The 20,152-nt window shown below is 36.1% G+C and overlaps 1 protein-coding gene and 1 pseudogene across 5 annotated transcripts in view; both read right to left on the bottom strand.

Annotated features, from left to right (window-relative positions):
• Rev3l (REV3 like, DNA directed polymerase zeta catalytic subunit) overlaps positions 1-20,152 on the bottom strand; it is a 142,732-nt gene that overhangs the window by 19,027 nt on the left and 103,553 nt on the right. For 2 of the 5 annotated variants that reach the window (XM_027402162.2, XM_027402163.2), the window contains 7 exons: positions 19,477-19,592; positions 13,210-13,328; positions 10,635-10,753; positions 8,330-8,471; positions 7,691-7,935; positions 6,646-6,754; positions 2,545-2,751 (listed from right to left, as the gene is read on the bottom strand). In XM_027402162.2, coding sequence (XP_027257963.1) covers positions 2,545-2,751; positions 6,646-6,754; positions 7,691-7,935; positions 8,330-8,471; positions 10,635-10,753; positions 13,210-13,328; positions 19,477-19,592 — 1,057 coding nt within the window. The other 3 variants (XR_003482698.2, XM_035440360.1, XM_035440361.1) reach the window with 3 other exon arrangements.
• Positions 14,890-16,280, bottom strand: LOC113834294 (annotated as a pseudogene).

The raw sequence follows: 20,152 nt of genomic DNA, 5'->3' as shown, positions 1-20,152 counted from the left end.
ATCAACCAGGGCACAAATTACATTGTGTTGGGCTTAAATATAAGAAATGTGTGTCTATACCTTTGAAAAATTCTGTCAGTGTTTATGATAATGTATTTAAATGCTGAAATTAAATCTCTGTGGTTGATTATACATATTTTTTGGTAAAACTAAGTAAAAGACAAAAATGTATACAATTGTATGGCAGATAACATATTAACAGTGTTCAAAATAAAAAAAGTAGGTAAATAAATATGCCCCCAGGGTTCTTTCGTTGTGACTAGTGAGTTTTAGCAAGGATCATGGCATAAGCTAATAGAAGATACTAGGACAAGATGATGTGACTTAAGATGAGACACATCTTCATGAGATTACCTAGTTTGATAAGTTAAGGAGACTATAGAGCATTAGTGTTATATAAGCTCACTGAGATTAAAAGATAGAGAAGATTGCTGTCCAAACTAAATGAGGCATTCCCTTTTCAATTTTAAAATTGAAATGCTTTTTTGTCTTTTTGCCAATAACCAAACAACAGTAATAATGATGCTTCCTTTTTTTGCTACAAAAGTTGAAATTTCCAAACTACACGTAGGATTGAATAGTATTTAGAAAGCTGTCTCAAGCTGCACTGAAAAGTAAACACTAGCATATGAACAAAGGGATAGATAATAAAACTGGGAGCAAAAATCTAATTTGGATTTTAAATTAATATATCCTTTTGAGACTTGGAGTATAATAGAAAACCTTGAAAATGTGAACCATAACTTAATACACGAAAATACACTATGAATTACCATCCATAGTGGTGCATATCTTTAATCTCAGTACTCGGGAAGGAGAATCTCTATAGGTTCCAGCCTAGCTAGGATTACATAGTGAGATCCTGTCTCAATTTAAAACCGAATAATTAAAACCAACCAACTAACCATAAAAGCACTAAAAACCATGCTATCTAACTGAAACTAAGAAGTTTTAATAAAACATTGACTCTCTGCCCAACAGCCATTTTCTCCCATGGCCCCTTCTTCCCTCTGGCACTGGGGTTACAGACATGGCAGTCACACCATTTATGTGAGTACTCAAGTTTTCCAGCGTGCATACCAAGAACTTTACTGACAGAGCCATTTTCCCCCTCTTCCTCCTGAGCCACCTCTCCAGCCTTACATTGGTGCCAAAAACAAAACAAAACAAAACAAAAATGCCCAGGATGATGTGGTAGACTTTGGGGAGCCCCTTTTGAGGGCCTTACCCTGCCTGGGGAGTGGAGGGGGGATGGCTAGGGGCAGGTGGGATGTTGGGGGGGAGGGGAGGGAGAGGGAGAAGGATTGACATCTGAAGCAAGCTTGTTCCTAATTCGAACTAATAAAATAAAAAAATAATAAAAATGGAAAAACAATTATGATATGTGACTAGCATACACATGGAATCCAGAAGATAACTCTGGAACCCATTTTCTCCTTCCACGTTTTGTGGGTCCTAGGGACTGAAGTCAAGTTATCAGGCTTGCTCTGGTGAGCACCTGAACTTCTGAGCTGTCAGCCTCTGAGCAGGAGTGAAGCTCACCTGCCTACAATGAGCTTTGAGAAGACTCTGCTCCTCCTCTAGTTTTCTCTCAGCAAAATATGTAAATTGGGTACATCGAAGCCCTTATGTGACATTAAAGATCATTAGATCATTGACTCTCCTGTCTTTTCTCTGTCATTGGTACATTTATTATTCTGTTGCACTACATCATATTCATGTCTAATAAACATCTAAAGAAATCAGTCTTGTTCTATGAAAATGCTTCTCAACTGATCAATCCAAATGAAGGTTTACATTCTTTTATTGGTACACTAACAAATGCAGAAGATTTTACTTTTTGTATACATGGTGTGTGTGTGTGTGTGTGTGTGTGTGTGTGTGTGTGTGTGTGTGTGTGTGTGTGCGCACACAGGGGCCAGAGATTGACATTCAGTGTCTGCCTTAATTATTTTCCACCTTTTTGGAGACAGGGTCTTCCATGGAACTTAGAGCTGACTTACTCAGTTAGACTAACCAGTCAGTAAGTGTCAGCAAGCCCCAGGGATCCTCTGTTGCCCCCTCATCAGCATGGAGACTACAGGCAACAAGCTGTTGTTCCTGACCCTGCATGTGGGTACTGGGCCCCTCAGGTTTACACAGTAGGCATTTTAATGACTTAATTATTTCCCCAGCCTGTGGAATGATTTTTTCTTTATTGTAACATTTGGACAAGTCAACCTCACTATAATTTGGTCTCAAACAAGATATTAAGAGGAATTATTTCATATCAAAGTTACTGTAAACACAAGTATAAGCTGGCACTGAAACCCCAGGCTAATAAATGTGAAAATGTGAATATAATTTAAAAATTATTGAAATAAGGGAACAGAATTTTCAGTGAAAATACACAAATACTCAGGAAGATGCATGTTTATAGACCCAATTAAAAAAAAAAAACCTAATATGCCATGTGTTATGGAAATGACACTTAAGTCAAAAGTTTAAAAACTAACAAAATACTTTAATAGTCCCTTTTGGAAAAGAAAGTATTAAATGTGTTACCTCAATGCATGGCATTCTCCCAGAGAAATTAGCAGATGTATAGCCAAATGTGACATTTGCTATCAGCTTTAGTCCTAGCTGACGTGCATTAAGCATTCGTGACAGGGCTCTGTCTTGCTTGTAAGCCTTCATTGACTGCTTCACCATGAATCTAGTCTTCAAAATTTCTTCAAGCATTCTTGGTAGAACACCCTTTCGTATTGAAGGCTATCATAAAGGAAAAAAAAAAAAAAAAACAATGTGTAAAATTCCTCAGTCAGATATGCATGTGTATATATTTCGGTAACTAAGACGGAAACAAGTATAATAAAGGCCAAGTGTCATAAATTGAAACATGCTACTAACAAAGCCAGAGGACTGTCATACAAAATGATCAATTTTATTTCTTCTGAAGAGGGTTTTTCTTCTAAAACATTCCTGTACTGTTTAGAACTCAAATTCGGCACTTATATGTGAGCTCTGAGAACTCCAGGAAGCAGGATATCAACTAGTATATAAATAACCATACAACAAATTCAGAGGGAAATGCTGTTCAAACTTTGAGACCCCCATCCTTCTAGAAAGACATATGGGCCTGTATTACTCATAAGCAACCTCAGTTTTTAAAGCTCTCACCCTAATGACCCCACACAGTGCTCTGCATGGAACTCCATTTATCTACCTTGGAAGAATGATGAGCTGGGTTGACTCTGCTGACATTCAAACCTGCAGTTCCAGGGACTCTAGGTATTTCAAATCTGATGCTTAGACCACTAAGCCATCCCCTCCGGCCTATATTTATTAGCAATCTGGAAGAGGGGATGAATAATGAGGTGATAAAATTTGTTGTTGCCAAAAAAAAAAGAATCATTGTATTAATCAAGACTAGGGAGGGTTTATGAGAACTCCAGTAGGAATGAAAACCACAAAACAATTATGATGATTCATAGCCACGTGCAAAATAATGCATGTCAAACTGAACAATTAAAACCCGTTATAGGATAACCACACTTTTGAATATTAAAAAATCTTATTTTTATTAAGTTTTACATACTAGGTCAAAATGTAAATTAGGTTTTAAAAATGCTATTAAAGGGAGCTTAAACAAATAACCCATACATGTGACAAGGAAAATATAATCTGGTCTCTAATTCATTTGGTGTACCTTTTGAAACAAACTTAACTTTCCCTCTTTGTTCTATCATAAAAAAAAAAAACAAAACTATTGTTAGTGCACATTGTGAAAACTTTCATACTTCTGTACTATGTCTTCATTATTGTAAACCCTTCCTATTGTCCTCTGTAACACTCTCCTACCACTCCACTCCCCTTCCCGTTGTCTTCCCTACTAGAGCCTGTTTACTTTCAGGTCCTCGCCTCCAAACCTCTATTTTCTACATAGAAGAGAAAAAGTGGCATTTGTCTTTTTTGTGTTTGGGTTATTTTACTTACTATGCTGACTTTGTTTCCACTTCCCTGCAAACGACACAATTTTATTATTTGTTATGGCCAACACCACTCCATTGCATGTGCATGGCACATTCTTCTGTCCTCTCATCTGTTGATAAACAGGATAGGCGCCCAGGCTGATTGTAATACTTGCTGTTGTGAGCAGTGCAGCAATAAACAGAGCTTGCAGGAATCTCTCTCGTATGTTTTCTTTCTGGGTTATACCTACAAGTGATGCTGGATACCCAGTAGTGTAGTTTTAGTTTTTAAAGGAGGCCTTCATACTATTTCCTAGAGGGCTATATAATTTATTGTCCTGCCAGCTGGGTATAAGGGTACTTTACTCCTCTTACATTTACTGGAACCTGTTTTTTCCTTAATGACAGTTACCTAGACTGTGATGAGGTAGAATCCTAGTCCAGTTTCATTTACATTTCCCTGGTGGCCAAAGACACTCAGCACCTTTCACACTGCCACTGAATTTCTCTGAGATCACAGGTTTATTTACTGACTGGATCATGTGCTCATCTGGTATTAGATTTCTTGAGTCCTTTATAGATTTTGTGTATTAATCTGGTTGGAATTTCTTCCACTCCGCTGGGTATGTCTTTACTAGTCATTACTCTTCATTGTTTACTGTACTGACAGCCTTTACATTTTATGCAATCCCATTTGTTAACTGAGTCTCACTCAGGAAACTGTTAACAGTACCAATTTCCAGAAGTGTTTCTCCGATGTTTTTCTGTAGCAGTGTTAAAGTTTTAGGTCTTTAATTCATTTTCAGGTGATTTTAATTTGCTGATTGATGTATTTATTTTATGTGAATGAGTGTTTTGCTTTTATGTCAGTCTGAGCACAATGCATGTGGCTGGTACCCACAGAGCATGGAAGAGGGCATCAGATCCCCTGGAACTGGAGTTACAAGCAGTTGTAAACCACATATGGGTGCTAGGAATCAAAACCAGGTTTTTCAGTGCTTTTAACTGCTGAGCCCTTCAGGTAATTTTTATATAGAATGAAAGGCAGAGGGATCTGGTTTCAGTTTTCCAAAAACTGTTTGTTGAAGCTGACTTTTTTCCAATATATATTTGGCACTTCTGTCAAGAATTAGATGGCTTAGACACAGGTTTATTTCTAGGTTCCCTATTCTATTCCACTGTTCTATGTGTTGTTTTTATGCTAATACTATATTATGAAATTTTTTTTCTTTGGCTTCGTAGTGTATTTTGAAATTAGGTATTGTGATGTCTCCCCTCCATCATTACTCTTTTCACTTAGGATTGGCTTTTGCTATTTGATATCATTTGTGTTTCCATATGACTTTTAGGGTTTTGTTTGTTTGTTTGTTTGTTTACTTTGTTTTTTTTTCAGTTTGTGAAGGTTGCTTAGTATTTTCTTAGGGACTGCATCAAACATGTAGTTCAATTTTGATATGCCATTTTAACAATATTAATTCTCATAGAGTGAAGTTTTCCCATCTTCTAATTTCTTCTATTTTTTTTCCTTTGGTGTTTTATAATAATTCTTTTTTTAGACAGGGTCTCAACAATGTACACCTGGTTGGCCTGGAACTTGTTATGTAGACCAGGCTAGTCTGAAACAGAGACAGGCCTGCCTCTGCCTCCTTAGTGCTGGGATTAAAAGTGAGTGCCATCATGTTTCACTTACTGTATTGTAGTTTTTATTGTCAAGGCCAAAGACATGAAGTCTTTGGTTAGATTTATTCCCAAGGTTCTACCCCCCTCTATTGTGAATATAATTGTTTTCCTGATTTCTTCCTTTCTCAGTGAGGCATAATGTCTTAAGATGTAACATAAGAAGAATCAGGATCAAATGTGCAGAAACGTTACTTGAAAACAGATTTTTTTAAATATGGGAAAACAACAACAACAAAAAAATATACTCCAAAGATTTCTAAGAAAGGAATATACCATGAACTTATTGGTAAAAATTTTACATATAAATTGCTAATTAAAGTTTAGTATTTTCTCTTACTGGTAATAAGTACACCAGAATGAATTGGAGGGTTGGTGGAGTCAGCCTCCACCATCAACATCATTTCGGAAGTGTAGTATACACCAACTCACTGCTAAGGAACTAGAAAAAAAAATGAAGTTGGCATATGAGAGGTAATATAACCTCTGAAATCTCCTATTTTCTTTATTCAGTTAGGAAGCTTTCTTTAGTCTTTCTTGAGGAGAAAGCATACAGAGAATAAAGGGACCTTATCATTAGTTTGGATGACTTCTTTAAAAATGGAATCATTAAGTATACTAAAGTATCATCATATCCCAAGATGGTATTAATTAAATTTAAAATAATGAACATTTGTAGGATATATACATTAAAGCAATTAAAATTTTTGCAGGTAACATCATTTTAACCATCAAATTGCTATGTATGTTTGCCAGATTACAGCAGAAGGTAGGTAGACACTATAGGTGTACATTTATTTCTTTCAATATTTAATTCATTAAAATATAGCAATTAAAATATTTAAAATCTAAATTCAACCAAAGCAAGATGATTTTTTTCTTCAAAATGATTGCTTTTGATTTTATGAGGTAAAACTCTTCAAGTCAGATAACCTTATGTGTCAACAGTACCTAAACACTATTTGTTCTCTAAAGGTAAGCCACAGTTGATTCCTTTCATTTACAGGAGAATATTTACCTTGACGAAAGCTACTCCATTGGGGGACACTGTGATGTCATGCCTAATTTGGTAAAGTAAATCTGGAGGTACTCTGAGAGAGGTACAGCCAAATTTGAACTCCTCATACCTGTTAAGAAAGAAAATATTAAGCAGAGGCTTTCTCAGATGATAGTTAGCACAGAGTTTTTAGGCATCTTTCTAATCTCATCACACCTCCATTTTTCAAACTTGTAAACAGGAATTTATGTAACTAGTAATATGCTTACTTGGTTCATTAACAAAAATTCCTAATATATGCACAATCTATAGAAAGAAGCATTTCTTAAATGGTAGTACTTTACAACTTATGGCTAATACTAAAATACAAAATTTCAACTCAAAATATAATCATGTTACATTAAGCTCCCTAAAGAAATTTTCAAGTAAAAAGATAAGTAATTGCAAATTTCCTTTTTAATAAGAGAATAGGATTAATGACACAGTTTCTACAAATATTCCCTACGAAAGACACTACCAGGCCAGATCATAATACCTGGTCTCCAGCACACAAAATCAGTGAGGAGTTCTGTATTTCTTACAGACCAAGAAAAATATCCACTCCTTTGACAATTTAAAATGTTATTCTCATTGAACTTATATGAACTAACAAACTGTAATTTGTTAATTTTATCTTTTGAAAATGACAGCCTATTTCTAAATCAAAAGGAAGTGACAACTGGAATTAAATCATTATTTTCAAAATTTTCACCGAGAGCTGAATTAATAAAAACAATTCTCATTCTAAAGGAGATGACTGATATGTATGAAGAATCAAACAAAAAGATGCAAGGCTGATCTGTCTCTACTCACGATCCTCTTCCCATGAGCCATCCAGCTACAAAACTGAATCAATCATGTGATTCATGCCAGTTAGTAAGACAACTGCAACAATGAGTCAGCTGTGCTATACCCAATTCCTCTATTCTTAAGGACACTGTGAAGCACAGATCCATGAAGACAGTCTATAATCTTAACACATATAAAGCACAATAACATGACTGGAAATATAAAAAAGAAATCTTACTTTCCCAAATTCTCTACATGGCCAAGGCAAGTGGAAAAACAGTAGTTATATGCAATCACAATGGAAGGGTATAGTGACTGGAAATCCAAAACAAGAACAGAGTTGCTATAGAAGCGAGACTCAGGTTCCATGATGAGGGGAACACACTGTGGGGCTCTCATCTGGGATCTCTGCTGAACACTAGGTGTCACAGGAATATAGTTCATTGGTTTAGCAAAACGCAACATCATTGACTCTACACGGTACTGCAAAGAGAAAAGAATGTAAATGTACCTGGTCAAGTGAATACATGGTAATATTTTGGGGATGCCTTCCCCTGCAGATTAATCATATGGTTCTGTACATTATTTTAAGTATTATTTAGTCAAATTTCAAGGTGTCACTATAATTGATTATCAGATTATTTATTTTTATGTTACAATTATCTTTTAGGACTTGGAAGATGCTAAACTTAGAAATGTAAATCATGAGGTAGATATTCTTTCCTGGTTTCCCCACTGCTAAGGAAAACTCTAAGGATACTAACAAGATTCAATTACTCAGGTTCTGATAGTAGATACAAAGTTTTAAAAACCTAATAATTTCAAACAGGTTAAGAATAAGTATCTCATTTATGTAGTGTATAAGAAAAATTTCTACCTGTGAACCTCTTGTTAACACATGTAAAAACTGAATGCCAAAAAGTCTGGCCATTTCACTGGTTTTTCCAATTAGGTCCAGCTGTTCTAACATTTGGAGATTTCCTCGGACACGGCTAACATAATGATCAACCATTTTCCATCTGTCAAAAAAAGATTCCATGCATGAATATAGGTAGAGTGAGGTTACTTAAGGGGAGAGTCACAATATGAATGAACCTTTAAGTAAAGTATGTTAAGGAGTTAAATGCCAGAAAGCTTCAAGGACTAAAACTCAGTAATAATAAGTAAAATTTAAAATAGCACTTATGATAAGATATCATAAAGATAGTAAGTTTCAAATTTCACCTTGATTTTGCTAACCTGGGTACAGTTCGCTATTTCATTTGGCAAAAAGGTATTTATCCAGAATACCTAATTATAGGTGGCAAAAATGCATTTAGAGCACTATGCCATTACTAAACAAATCACATACAGTTTTTAATGTTAAGTTGAATATAAATATTATTTATTGCTTTACGTAAGACTTTTTTCTTGAGTGAGCACTCTTATCAGTGAACTACAACCTAACTTCTCTGTAAAGTTTTGACAACAATCCCTGTCCTTACTGTAGTTTACTTCAATTCCCTGAGTCCCTCAAAGTGGAATGGAAGATAAGTGAACACTGAGAGAGAGAGAGAGAGAGAGAGAGAGAGAGAGAGAGAGAGAGAGAGAGAGAGAGAGAGAGAGAGAATGGGAGCTGGGTGGGTGGGGAAGTAGGGAGAAAAATGGAGGAGGGGAAACCATAATTAGAATATACTGCATTAGAAATCTGTTTTCAGTAAACTCTCAAATATATGAGTTGTTTTTAAAAGTTGTATCTTTTCCAACATTACCACCACCATTTTTTAAAAGATTTTATTTATTTATTATGTATACAGTTATCTACATGCATGCTTGCACATCAGAAGAGGGCACAAGACCCCATTACAGATGGTTGTGAGCCACCATGTGGTTGCTGGGAATTGAACTTTGGTCCTCTGGAAGAGCAGTCAGTGCTCTTAAACTCTGTGAGCCATCTCTCCAGCCCCCTTACCACCATTTAACCTTATATTTAATAAGCCAAAATGCACTCATTTTTAATGCTGGACACCTGCCTTTCTTTCTCTTTCCAGAGTCTAAGTCCTGACAAATTAGAGATGCTTAGTTTTTTCTTTAATAATTTATTTTTATTTTACATGCATTGGTAGAGGTGCATAGTTAGGAAACACCTGGAGTCTGGTATATGCCATTCCCAAACACAAACCTGTCATTCAACAGAAGAACACCAGTTACTGGGAAAGAGGCAGGACACTTCCCATCACAGAACCTAAGCAAAGGAGCTCTGCAGCTAAGGAAGAAGCAGGAGAATCACTGTCTGCCTCTGGAGACAGGCAGAAAAATCTGTCTGGATGGAGAAACTGGTAATTACACAAATCAGATTTTCCCACAGTAGCAAGAATAGGACTGAGGAAGCTCATCTTTAGATCAGAAAAGAACTTCCAAAGACTAAGGCTGGACCAGGAGAAAAGAGCAATGCCCTCAAATTCACTCTGCATCTCATAATGAGTAACAATGAGCCGAGTGTCATTTTGTACAACTGTAATCCTAGCTCTTGGGAGACTGAGGGAGGATTTCAAGTCCAAGGCAATCCCAGGCTATGTACAGTGATTATGTCTTTAAGAAGAAGAATGAATAGGACAGATTAGGAAATGTGAATGAGTGTTGCCTTATCAGAAACAATGAGAGTCAGAAAGAAATCAAAATCTTTATAGAAGTTAAACAGAAAACAAAGCAAAACTCAATCCTAGAATGAGACAGTACAATAACAGTGGAAAATATTTTTTTTGTTTCTTCTGGTAAGTGCTGGACAGACTTTCAGTAGATGAACTACCAAAGGAAACAGACAACTGGTAGCAGACATAAACCAACCATGTGGCCCAGAAACATGACAACTACAGAAAGAAAATATGTGTTCACATAGACTTGCATGCACACTTATTATATGTTTTACTCATAGTAGTTACAACACACACTGGTGTCTATTAAGAGTTGAATGAAAAAACTGTTATGCATTTCATGTAACTATTACTGAACAATAAGAATGATCAACATGCCACATATTGAATCTCACAACAGTTGCAAGTTAAAAAAATTATAGCTTGAGCTTCATCAAACAAGTCTAACAAAAAGCCAGTGCATAAAACCACAGAGCTCTTTCTCCAGCCCCTAATGCGGATCTGGAATAAACACAAGATACAGTATCCTCTCGGGAGCATGAACATTACCTGTAGAGATCTGTCTTGTTATCAAACCAGTCTGACAGGACTCGAAAGGTAAAAAGGGGAAAGCGCTGATGGAGGACATGAAAGCTCACATTTTCAAAAGTGTAGTTAGTCAGAGCAACCTAAAAAAAGGGTAAGGCATAATTATATTTATGTAGATCATTTGTTTTTTTTTTTTTTTTTTTTAGTTAGCCCCAGCTCATTTGGTTTTAAAAAGTCATATTACCACTTAGAACTTTTTATAGAAAACATGAAACCTAATTGTAAAGACTATTTGCTACAAGTAAGCTACACATAATTAATTCAAAATATGTATAGCTTACTGAACATAAATTTTTACACAGTTACAATCAATTACAATGAGATTTAATATTAATCTCATCTCAGGATAGTGCTCCAAACTGGTCTATTTTACTTAAGTTTTGTCATCTCCACAGCAATGACATACTTCAGTACTCATGTTCTCTTGCCCTGTCACTCACTGGCTGACAAAGGTAGAAGGGGCAATGGATGAGGTAAAAACCCAGGAACTTGAAATGAAGAAGGACTGCACAGACACTGATAACAGCAGAGTAAAGCTCACCTTGAAAGCTGTAGGGAGAACACATGCATTAGAGGTCAAGTTAGTGCTATGGAGAGTAAACAGAAATGGCTTTCTTTAAATGCAGACAATGAGGGAAGTGATGGAAGTAACGGGAGGGATGGTATGGGGAAGATGTGACTAGAAACGATGATTGTTACCCTATCGGCAAATCTAACACTGTTCTCTGTACTGCCAAACCACCTGACAAAATCTGAAAGCCTAGATGGAGCTAATGATTCAAAAGGTCTTAAATATATTCAGTTTTCAGAGTAAGAGTCATATATTCCTTTAAATAGCTAATATATATCTTAAGGACTCAAGGTTCTAGTGGGAACAGCAGAAATTTTATTTTTAGAAGAATCATACAAGTTACAAATTTCCAAGCATCAAGAGAGAAACTCATAAGACACAAAGATTAAAAATGGGCCTTTAGAACTATTTAAACCCAGAAAACACACTGAGTGTCTCTAGTATGAAGTAAACACTCAAGGTCAGCTCTGGTTCAGAGTGTTGAGTGACAAGATACTACTATCACTCAAGATTTTATGGAAACTGTCAAATTGCCAGGAATAATTAAATTTTTAAGAAGTGCTGGGGAGATGGTTCAGTTGGTCAAATGCTTTATGAGGACCCGAGTTCAATTCCTTGAACCCATGCTTGGTAGCACAGTTTTTTTTTTTTTTTGTTTTTGTTTTTTTTACCTAGACAGGGTTTCTCTGTGTAGCTTTGGAGCCTATCCTGGCACTTGCTCTGGAGACCAGGCTGGCCTCGAACTCACAGAGATCCACCTGTCTCTGCCTCCTGAGTGCTGGGATTAAAGGCGTGCACCACCAAAGCCTGGCTTTGGTAGCAGTTTGTAATCTGAGTGCTGAGGAGGGGGTAAACTCCAGACGAATGAGAGATCCTGTTTCAAAATATAAGGTAGATGGCTGGCTCCTGAGAAATGATACCCGAGGCTGATCTCTGGTCTCCACAGACATGCACGTACACAAATCCTCACACACCACGTAACGACACAAAATAAAATTAGCCTCAAGAGATTCATATAATGCAGGGTTTCAAGTTAGATTAAATGTGAGCACAACTTCAGACTTGGGCATAAAGAAGAAACAGGAAGAAAAATGAGGCTATACAGTTTTATAAAGAGCCCATTGCTTTATCTGGTAGAATTTGCATGTGATAGGGCCCTGGAACGCTTGGAAAGTCAGTGTTTAACAAACTCAGGATAGCCACATGGTCAGTAAATAACAAGGGAAAAATAGAAAGCGTATAATGAAAAAGTAGTTTCAAATAGGAGACACCATTGGAGAATCAATTTTCATCTAATCGTTTTAGCTGTTATTACTCAAAGCCCAAAATTTAAAAAACAAACAAACAAAAAAAGCAACAAATCTTCATACTTCATGTAGAGAAAACAACCTCAAAGATGTAAATATCATCCAGTAAGCTCTATAGGCTTACTTTTATTGTGGGTGAAATAATTATTTCTATGAAGGATTTCAAATCAGTGGCAGAGTTTGTTGAAATTATTCAACCCAAAAGCCTACCCACCTGGATGCTGCTATTAACTATTTCCAAATAGTTTCTCTCCAGTTTGGCACAGTATTTAAATGTATTTATTATGAAAGTTTTCTTCCTAACATTTTCTTACGATGAGGAAATTATACAATATTAAACACAAATACCAAAATATTTTATTACAGTTAGACTTTATTTTTTTAAGGGTCTCATTATAAAGCTCAGGCTAACCATGCATTCATTCATGAGATGTATGTACAATGATACTGATTTTTCTAATTGCTAAGTTAGACGTAAATAAAAAAACAATGAAGGCATAATATTTTATTTTGTCATTTTATCAAGTATTCTGCAACTTTACTTACATACAACAATAATAAATCACAAAACAGAGAATTCATACTAATACTCTATAATAAGTAAACTGTTATATTGGTCTAATCTTTATCTCCAAACATTTTAAATAAAATACCTCACCTCATTTCTCATGATTCTCCAAAGGTTTAGTGTAATTCTGCCAACAATATTTATCTCACTCATTGTATCTGATCCATAGTCATCTCTTTCTGCAGCAAATCTGTTTTCAATTTTGTCATCTGTAAAAAAGAATGCAGATTGTATCAAGACTCACAGAAAACAAGCTTTTAGGTAAATTATGACGAAGAAAATGAAAGCAACAAAAATGAGAATTAAGACTAAAGATAAAATCTGATTCAGTGTATTTCATATTAGAATAAAAGAATACTCATTATTTTAACTAACAAAAACATTTTTTCTTTCTTAAATCATGTATGAATTTTGTAAAATAAATATACTTAAAGATATATGCATTCTCTTCCTCTTTCTATAAGTATATACACTTGTCCCTTGGATGTCCCAGAGGATGATTCTAGGATATTCTGTAGGTAACAAAATATGTGAAACACTCCTTAAATTAAATGGCTTAATATTTGTATAAGACCTATGCATAGCTATATCCATGAACATCAGCACACTGTCTACATATTGAGTACAATGTAAATAATTGCTTAGAACACATGTATTTTTGATCCATAGTTAGTAGACTCCATAGATGTGGGACCCCCCAGGATATTAAGATACAGCTATGTATATTTATTTCTATCTATACAAAATCCAAAAATATTTTAATTTTAGTATTTCTCAATGAAAACATTTCACTGATGTTTGAGAATGTACTTTGAATATAACTCCTACTAATATAAAGTATCTTCAAATCTTACTCTTACTTTTTTAGTACATTATTTTGCATATATAAAATAGTTTCATCAATAATAATTAAAATTTTACTACATTAATTTAGCAAATGTTATTTCCTTATTTTGCCAAGTGACAATTTTTTTATTTTTTGGGGGGAATTTTTCGAGACAGGGTTTCTCTGTGGCTTTGGAGGCTGTCCTGGAACTAGCTCTTGTAGACCAGTTTGGTCTTGAACTCACAGAAATCCACCTAACCTCTACCTCCCGAGGGCTGGGATTAAAGGCATGCGCCACCAATGCCCGGCAACCACGTGACAATTTTTAACAACATACTGATAGGACCTTTTTTCTCTGTACCCTCAAGTACATTTTTTTTTTTATAGGAAGATTTTCTTTTAAAGACTTATTATGTATACAGTGTTCTGCCTGCACATATCCTTGCTGGCCAGAAGAGGTCACCAGATCTCATTACAGATGGTTGTAAGCCACCATGTGGTTGCTGGGAATTGAACTCAGGACCTCTGTAAGAGTAGTCAGTGCTCTTAACCTCTGAGCCATCTCTCCAGGCCCACGTTCTATTATTTCTAACTAAAAAATAAGTACTGTTAAAAAATAACTAAATTTTTTAACTAAAAAAATAAGTACTATTAAAAATTCCAATGGTATAATACTTGTTTGTAATGAACAGTGATGAAGTTGTAATTTTTAAATTTTAATTATTTCATTAAGTCAAATGGACTGATCAACTGATTTTCATCCTCTTGCTGATATCCATAGCTTTTTCGCTAACAAGAACCATAAACTTCACAAGCATGAAGGTTTCATACTTTGAAACTTTAATAATACAAACTTTGTGCACCATTTAAACTGACAAGAAGGCACTGACAATAATGCAGACACTTTTTTCTTTAAATGATAAGGCTGTTTTCCACTCCATAAATACAGATTATGTGCTTTTATTTTATATGCATTGTTGTACAGTATCAGACAATCAAAGCTGCACTTCATTATTAATGTAATTTCTTCTTTGCTCTGGCAAATCTGATGACAATGGCTGTGGTAGAGTAGTACTGAGTAGCGTGTTAAAGAAGGTGGAATAGCAGCAGGATCAACCACTGGGCACCTTACAGACGATGCTTACTTAACACAGGAGAACCCCCGTGGGACTACTCTGTTTCTGACACACAGATGTGTTTCCCCCTGGCAAAAGGGTCTTCCTTTTCATCATGAGCCCTCCACTGTTAGCTGAATAACATCTACCTTCTTCATTGCTTCAGTCACTGAATGTTTACTAAAGACATCTGAACTTTTTCTATTTTTTTACAGAGGGCTGGGTAGATACTTTCATAGTGTCTTTCTTTAGTCTCACTGAACAAGAACTGTCTTCTTGGAATTTGGTCTCATCTTCATCAGAACACTCATTGAGAATTTCTATGAAAAGCCCACCTCAGACTTTCATAGGCAGCCCTTTTGTCACAAACAGGACAAATCCAAGTAGACTTCTCATCCATTTGAAGATAAAGAGCAACATCAAATCATTGCAGATGCCTATGAGTCACTGCATGCGACAGAGTCAGCCTCATATTCCCCAAAGGGAACATCAAGCATACTCAAAAATGAGTGTTATCAATTTCATTATCAGATGTGCAGTAAGTTTTTCTTTAATTAGTATTCTATTAAAGTGATGAGGTTTTCTACTACCTTTTATTTTTAATCTCTGTAATAATATGGCTGATATGAGCTGTCAAACAAGATACAAAGACATGAAGTAATTCTTTCCAATTTCAGTGCCCAAGATATAGAAATATGATTTGGTACACTGGAAGACAACCTAACTAAAGATGTAATATCAAGAGCACCCAGGGAGCTCCTGTCAATCCCAGTTTTAGGTAGGCAAAGCCAGGCAAAGGAGTTTCTCATTTTGCTTTTATAGATGGACTATAAGAACAGTTATCTTCTTTAGGACAGCCAGACCAAGTCATAACTGGACTTGGGCTGTATGACCTCTCCAGCCATCTGACCCTGCTCCCCCCAAAAAACCCCTTGATATGCAAATTTCTCCAACTTGCTAAAGGGTCAAGGCAAAACAAGCAAACAATAAACCCCCCCCCCAAAAAAAAAAAACTTCTACTGAAACTGATGAATACTGCTTTGAACTAAACATGTGGGCTTGATGAGAAAATCTAGGACATCAAGGGAGGGTAGGGATTTTAACGGCACTTTAGGAAGGCCAAAAGGAACTAGAGGAGGTGGCTGCTGCGTCTCAAGTGTGGGCTTAGTATCCTGAAGCAGCATAGGACCTACAGGAACCGATGGCAAATGAGGTGTCATTGAAGTAAAAGACAACAGGTGGACTCCAGCCACAGCAATTCAGGTTCTATTAGTGTTTTGATTCTGGATAAATCATAGTCTTTCAAGTGTCCATGGATACTGGTGTCTATATAATTCTTGAGTTTTAATCTGAACTGAAAGGCTGCAGTCACTATTCAATAAATGCAGCACCTTTATTACATTTATTTCTTTGCAGCAACTTTTATTCCAACACTGGTAATCCAGAAAGCCTAAAACCACAAATCACATTCACTGAAACATGCCATTTTATGCCCCTTCTCCCTCCCTCCCTCCCTCCCTCCCTCCCTCCCTCCCTCCCTCCCTCCCTCCCTCCCCCCTCCCTCCCGAGACTCCTCAGCCACCAAGACCTCCACCTCCTGTAACATCATGCACTAAGTGCCATTGAAGATGTGCCAGGGCTGTGTATATTTAAAACATAATATACCTTCTTTTAATTTAGCAATTTCCGTGGCTATTTTTTACTTACACATAATGCTACAGCATTTTTGTTTTCTTTTTTTTCCTTTAGCATGAAAAATGTCCATTGATGCTAGGTATGTACACAGAAGGTAGAATCAGGAATATTACAAGTTGAATGTCAAGTTATAATAAGACCCTATCTTAAACAACAAAACAAAACAATCCATTGATACACTAGTTATTTTTTTTTGGGGGGGAGGGACGATATCTTGTATAGGGGGTGTATATGCCTGCAAATGTGCACAGAAACCAGAGGTTGACATTGGGTGTCCTCCTCAGTTGTTCTCCACCTTATTTATTGAGACATTCCCTCACTGAACCTAGTACTGATTGATTTATGGAGGCTAGATTGTCAGTGAACCTCGTGATCCTCCTACCTCAGCTCCCAGGTGCTCACCACCATAGCTAACTTTTGCTGGGCACTTAAGGGCCTCAAGCTGGTGCAGAAAGAGATACACTGATTATGCCATCTTCCCAGCTTTTATTTTTTATTTTTGGTTTTTTGAGACAGAGTTCCTCTGTGTAGCTTTGGAGCCTATCCTGGCATGCGCTCTGGAGACCAGGCTGGCCTCGAACTCACAGAGATCTGCCTGCCTCTGCCTCCCAAGTGCTGGGATTAAAGGCATGTGTCACCAGCTCCCAACTTTTAAATATACATAATTCTTTCAAAATTTGAGAAACTCAGGACAAATCTCTTAACCTTAGAGTAAAGAGAACTGAATCTAGCTTTGTGGGTAATGATTTCATTGAAAATAATAATAACAAAAGAAAGCTGAGGGGTGCTGGCACACACCTTTAATTCCAGCACTCCATCTCCGTGAGTTCAAGGCTACAAAGTGAGTTTCAGGACAGCCAAGGTTACACAGAGAAAGCCAGTCTTGAAAAATCCAAAAAATGGACTTAGTGAATGCTGTTGACAAGAGGTTCTACAATATTTAAATATGTGTTTTATATCTTATACATCTATCATGTTCTAGGAACTTTACCAACATTGCTTTCTTTCCTTTAGTGCACCCACTGTAAGTTTCATTTTGTATTATAAAAATTCTACTTAGAAACATTACATCTTGTCCTAGGTTATATGGTTAAGAACAAGTTGTATTCTAAACAAGGATCACTTCACCTTGAAGGCCATGTACACTTACTGACACAATGTACAAAATACCCTGTTTTTACTAAGTTAGCAACAACACTTACACAGTGTTTTCTCTGTTTTCAGTCCCCATTACAATCACCCGGAAAGTCCTATTAGAACCTCCACTTTACAGAGGAGTAAATGGAGGCATGGCTCTGTTGAGTAATTTACTTGACATTATATAGGTTGATAGGTGCTTAGCCAGAATTTGAACCCGGGGAGTCTTTTCTCCAGAATCTCTGAATTTCACCACTACTATGCTACCCCTAATACCCCTTCTGTTGTACTCTGTTGCTTAAGAAAAAGTTTCTTTCCTCCCTCCTTTCCTGTGGTGCTGGGAGATCAAACTCAAAACCTCTGACACTCTGCTGCTGAGCTACACCCCTAAGGCAGGACACTAACTTCATCATTCTTTTGATTCTTAACTCTTACAACCAATTAAATGTAATTAACAAAGTATACCTGAGGTCTGCTTCTTCTGAACACTCAAGGTCAGCCTTGATATCATATACATTCAAAGGAACACCAAATTAATGCAGCAGGTTGTATTTATATATTGGTGTATATATATTTATATATATATGTATATTAGATAATAACATATATAATAACAGTCAAAGAAAAACAGCCCACCAATTTGAAAGGGAGTGGGAGTGGAGGTGTTGGAGGGGACAAAGGAGGGGCTAGCATGAAGAAAGGGAGGGGGGAAATGATGTGATTAGATTTAAAAATTTCAAAAGGACATTAAAAAGAAAAAACTAACAAAAATCAAAATGAAATATGGATAATAAAAATTGATATAGAAGAAACAAAAAAAATTATTCACAGTCAGGTGTGGCAGCTCACACCTTTAATCTCAGCACTTGGGAGGCTGAGGCAGGGAGATCTCTGTGAGTTTGAGGCCAGTCTGATCTATAGATCTCGTTCTAGGACAGCCAGGACTACACACAAAGAAACTCTGCCTCAAAAAAACAAAACCAATAATAAAAAACAACAAAAAGATTCATAAATTACAATTAATTTTGATATTAAAAATTATTACTCCCTCTCTCTAAACTCAATACCAAAACCTTTGGGAATTACCCTCAAAATTCATACTATTTTTTATGCTTATATTCAAATAAAGATAAAAAACTTAACTATTAATCTTTATTACTGCTCTTTGGCTCTTCTTCTCCCTTTCTACCAATTTAATGGGGAAAAAATAAAATCAGAGAAAACAATAAAATTATGGCTTATGGAATTCAAGGAAATATTAAGCAGTTTCACAATAACCATGAAGACTATCTCATAATATGGGAAAATGGTTTTAGGATACAGGATGGAAGAAGTATAATAAAGATGTAATAGATGGTATGATTTGTTATGAAAAGATTTATACATGAAAAGATGACTAAAAGTGGGAAAATCCTCAATATATAAAGAAGCATATATAACAGTGAGAATGCAGATATTTTTCTTTTGCTTTAACCTTTTCTATATGGAATTATATCTTACCATAATTTAGTATAAAATGGAGCTAGAATAACAGTATTTCCTTTAACACTTTGTCATTATTTACTTTATAACAACTCTACATACCTGGCACTCGAGAGATCATCTGACATAAGTCGACACTTAGAGCAGCAGCCCTCTGTAAGAGGTATCCCCAGGAATGCATCTGAATCTCATATCCTAGCAGAATATCAGGGTCATACCTAAACAAGAGGGTAAAAAAGATCAAAGAGCATACCTCACAACATTTAGACCTTTGCCCGTAAGTACCCTTTCATGGTGTAGAGGAAAAACCTAAAATCTGTATTCCACAATGGCCATTCTATAATGGGAAGGGATATGTCAGTGGTGCCTGTAGAATGGTTCCTATAGAATGACTTAGAATAGGTGACTATATGAATTAATTATTTCTTAAAATGAGCTTAATTTTCCTAAGACTGTATTTGTTCTACATTTCTTGGGAAAGGGCCTGATGAAATTTAGGGTGGAAGACAAGCAATTGCTACTGGAATATATGAGAGAGGGCATGACTGGGTAAGATGTGGGAGAGGTGAAGTGTGAGACATGTGTGGGTATGGTATGAAGATAAACATCTTCTAGGTCACTGAATTGTCATTTTTATTCTTAACCTATCTGGCCTTTCAATGCTGTTAATGCTGAAAAAAGAAAATAATTAAAACACATTCCTTATGTGTTGCTTGATTCTCACACAGGGTAGTGCCTGAGAGTGACAGGTTTGTCTTCTGAAAGAAGGACAATTCAG

This window comes from Cricetulus griseus, chromosome 2, assembly GCF_003668045.3.
Source record: "Cricetulus griseus strain 17A/GY chromosome 2, alternate assembly CriGri-PICRH-1.0, whole genome shotgun sequence".
NCBI lineage: Eukaryota > Metazoa > Chordata > Mammalia > Rodentia > Cricetidae > Cricetulus > Cricetulus griseus.
This window is presented reverse-complemented; position numbering and strand designations above follow the sequence as displayed.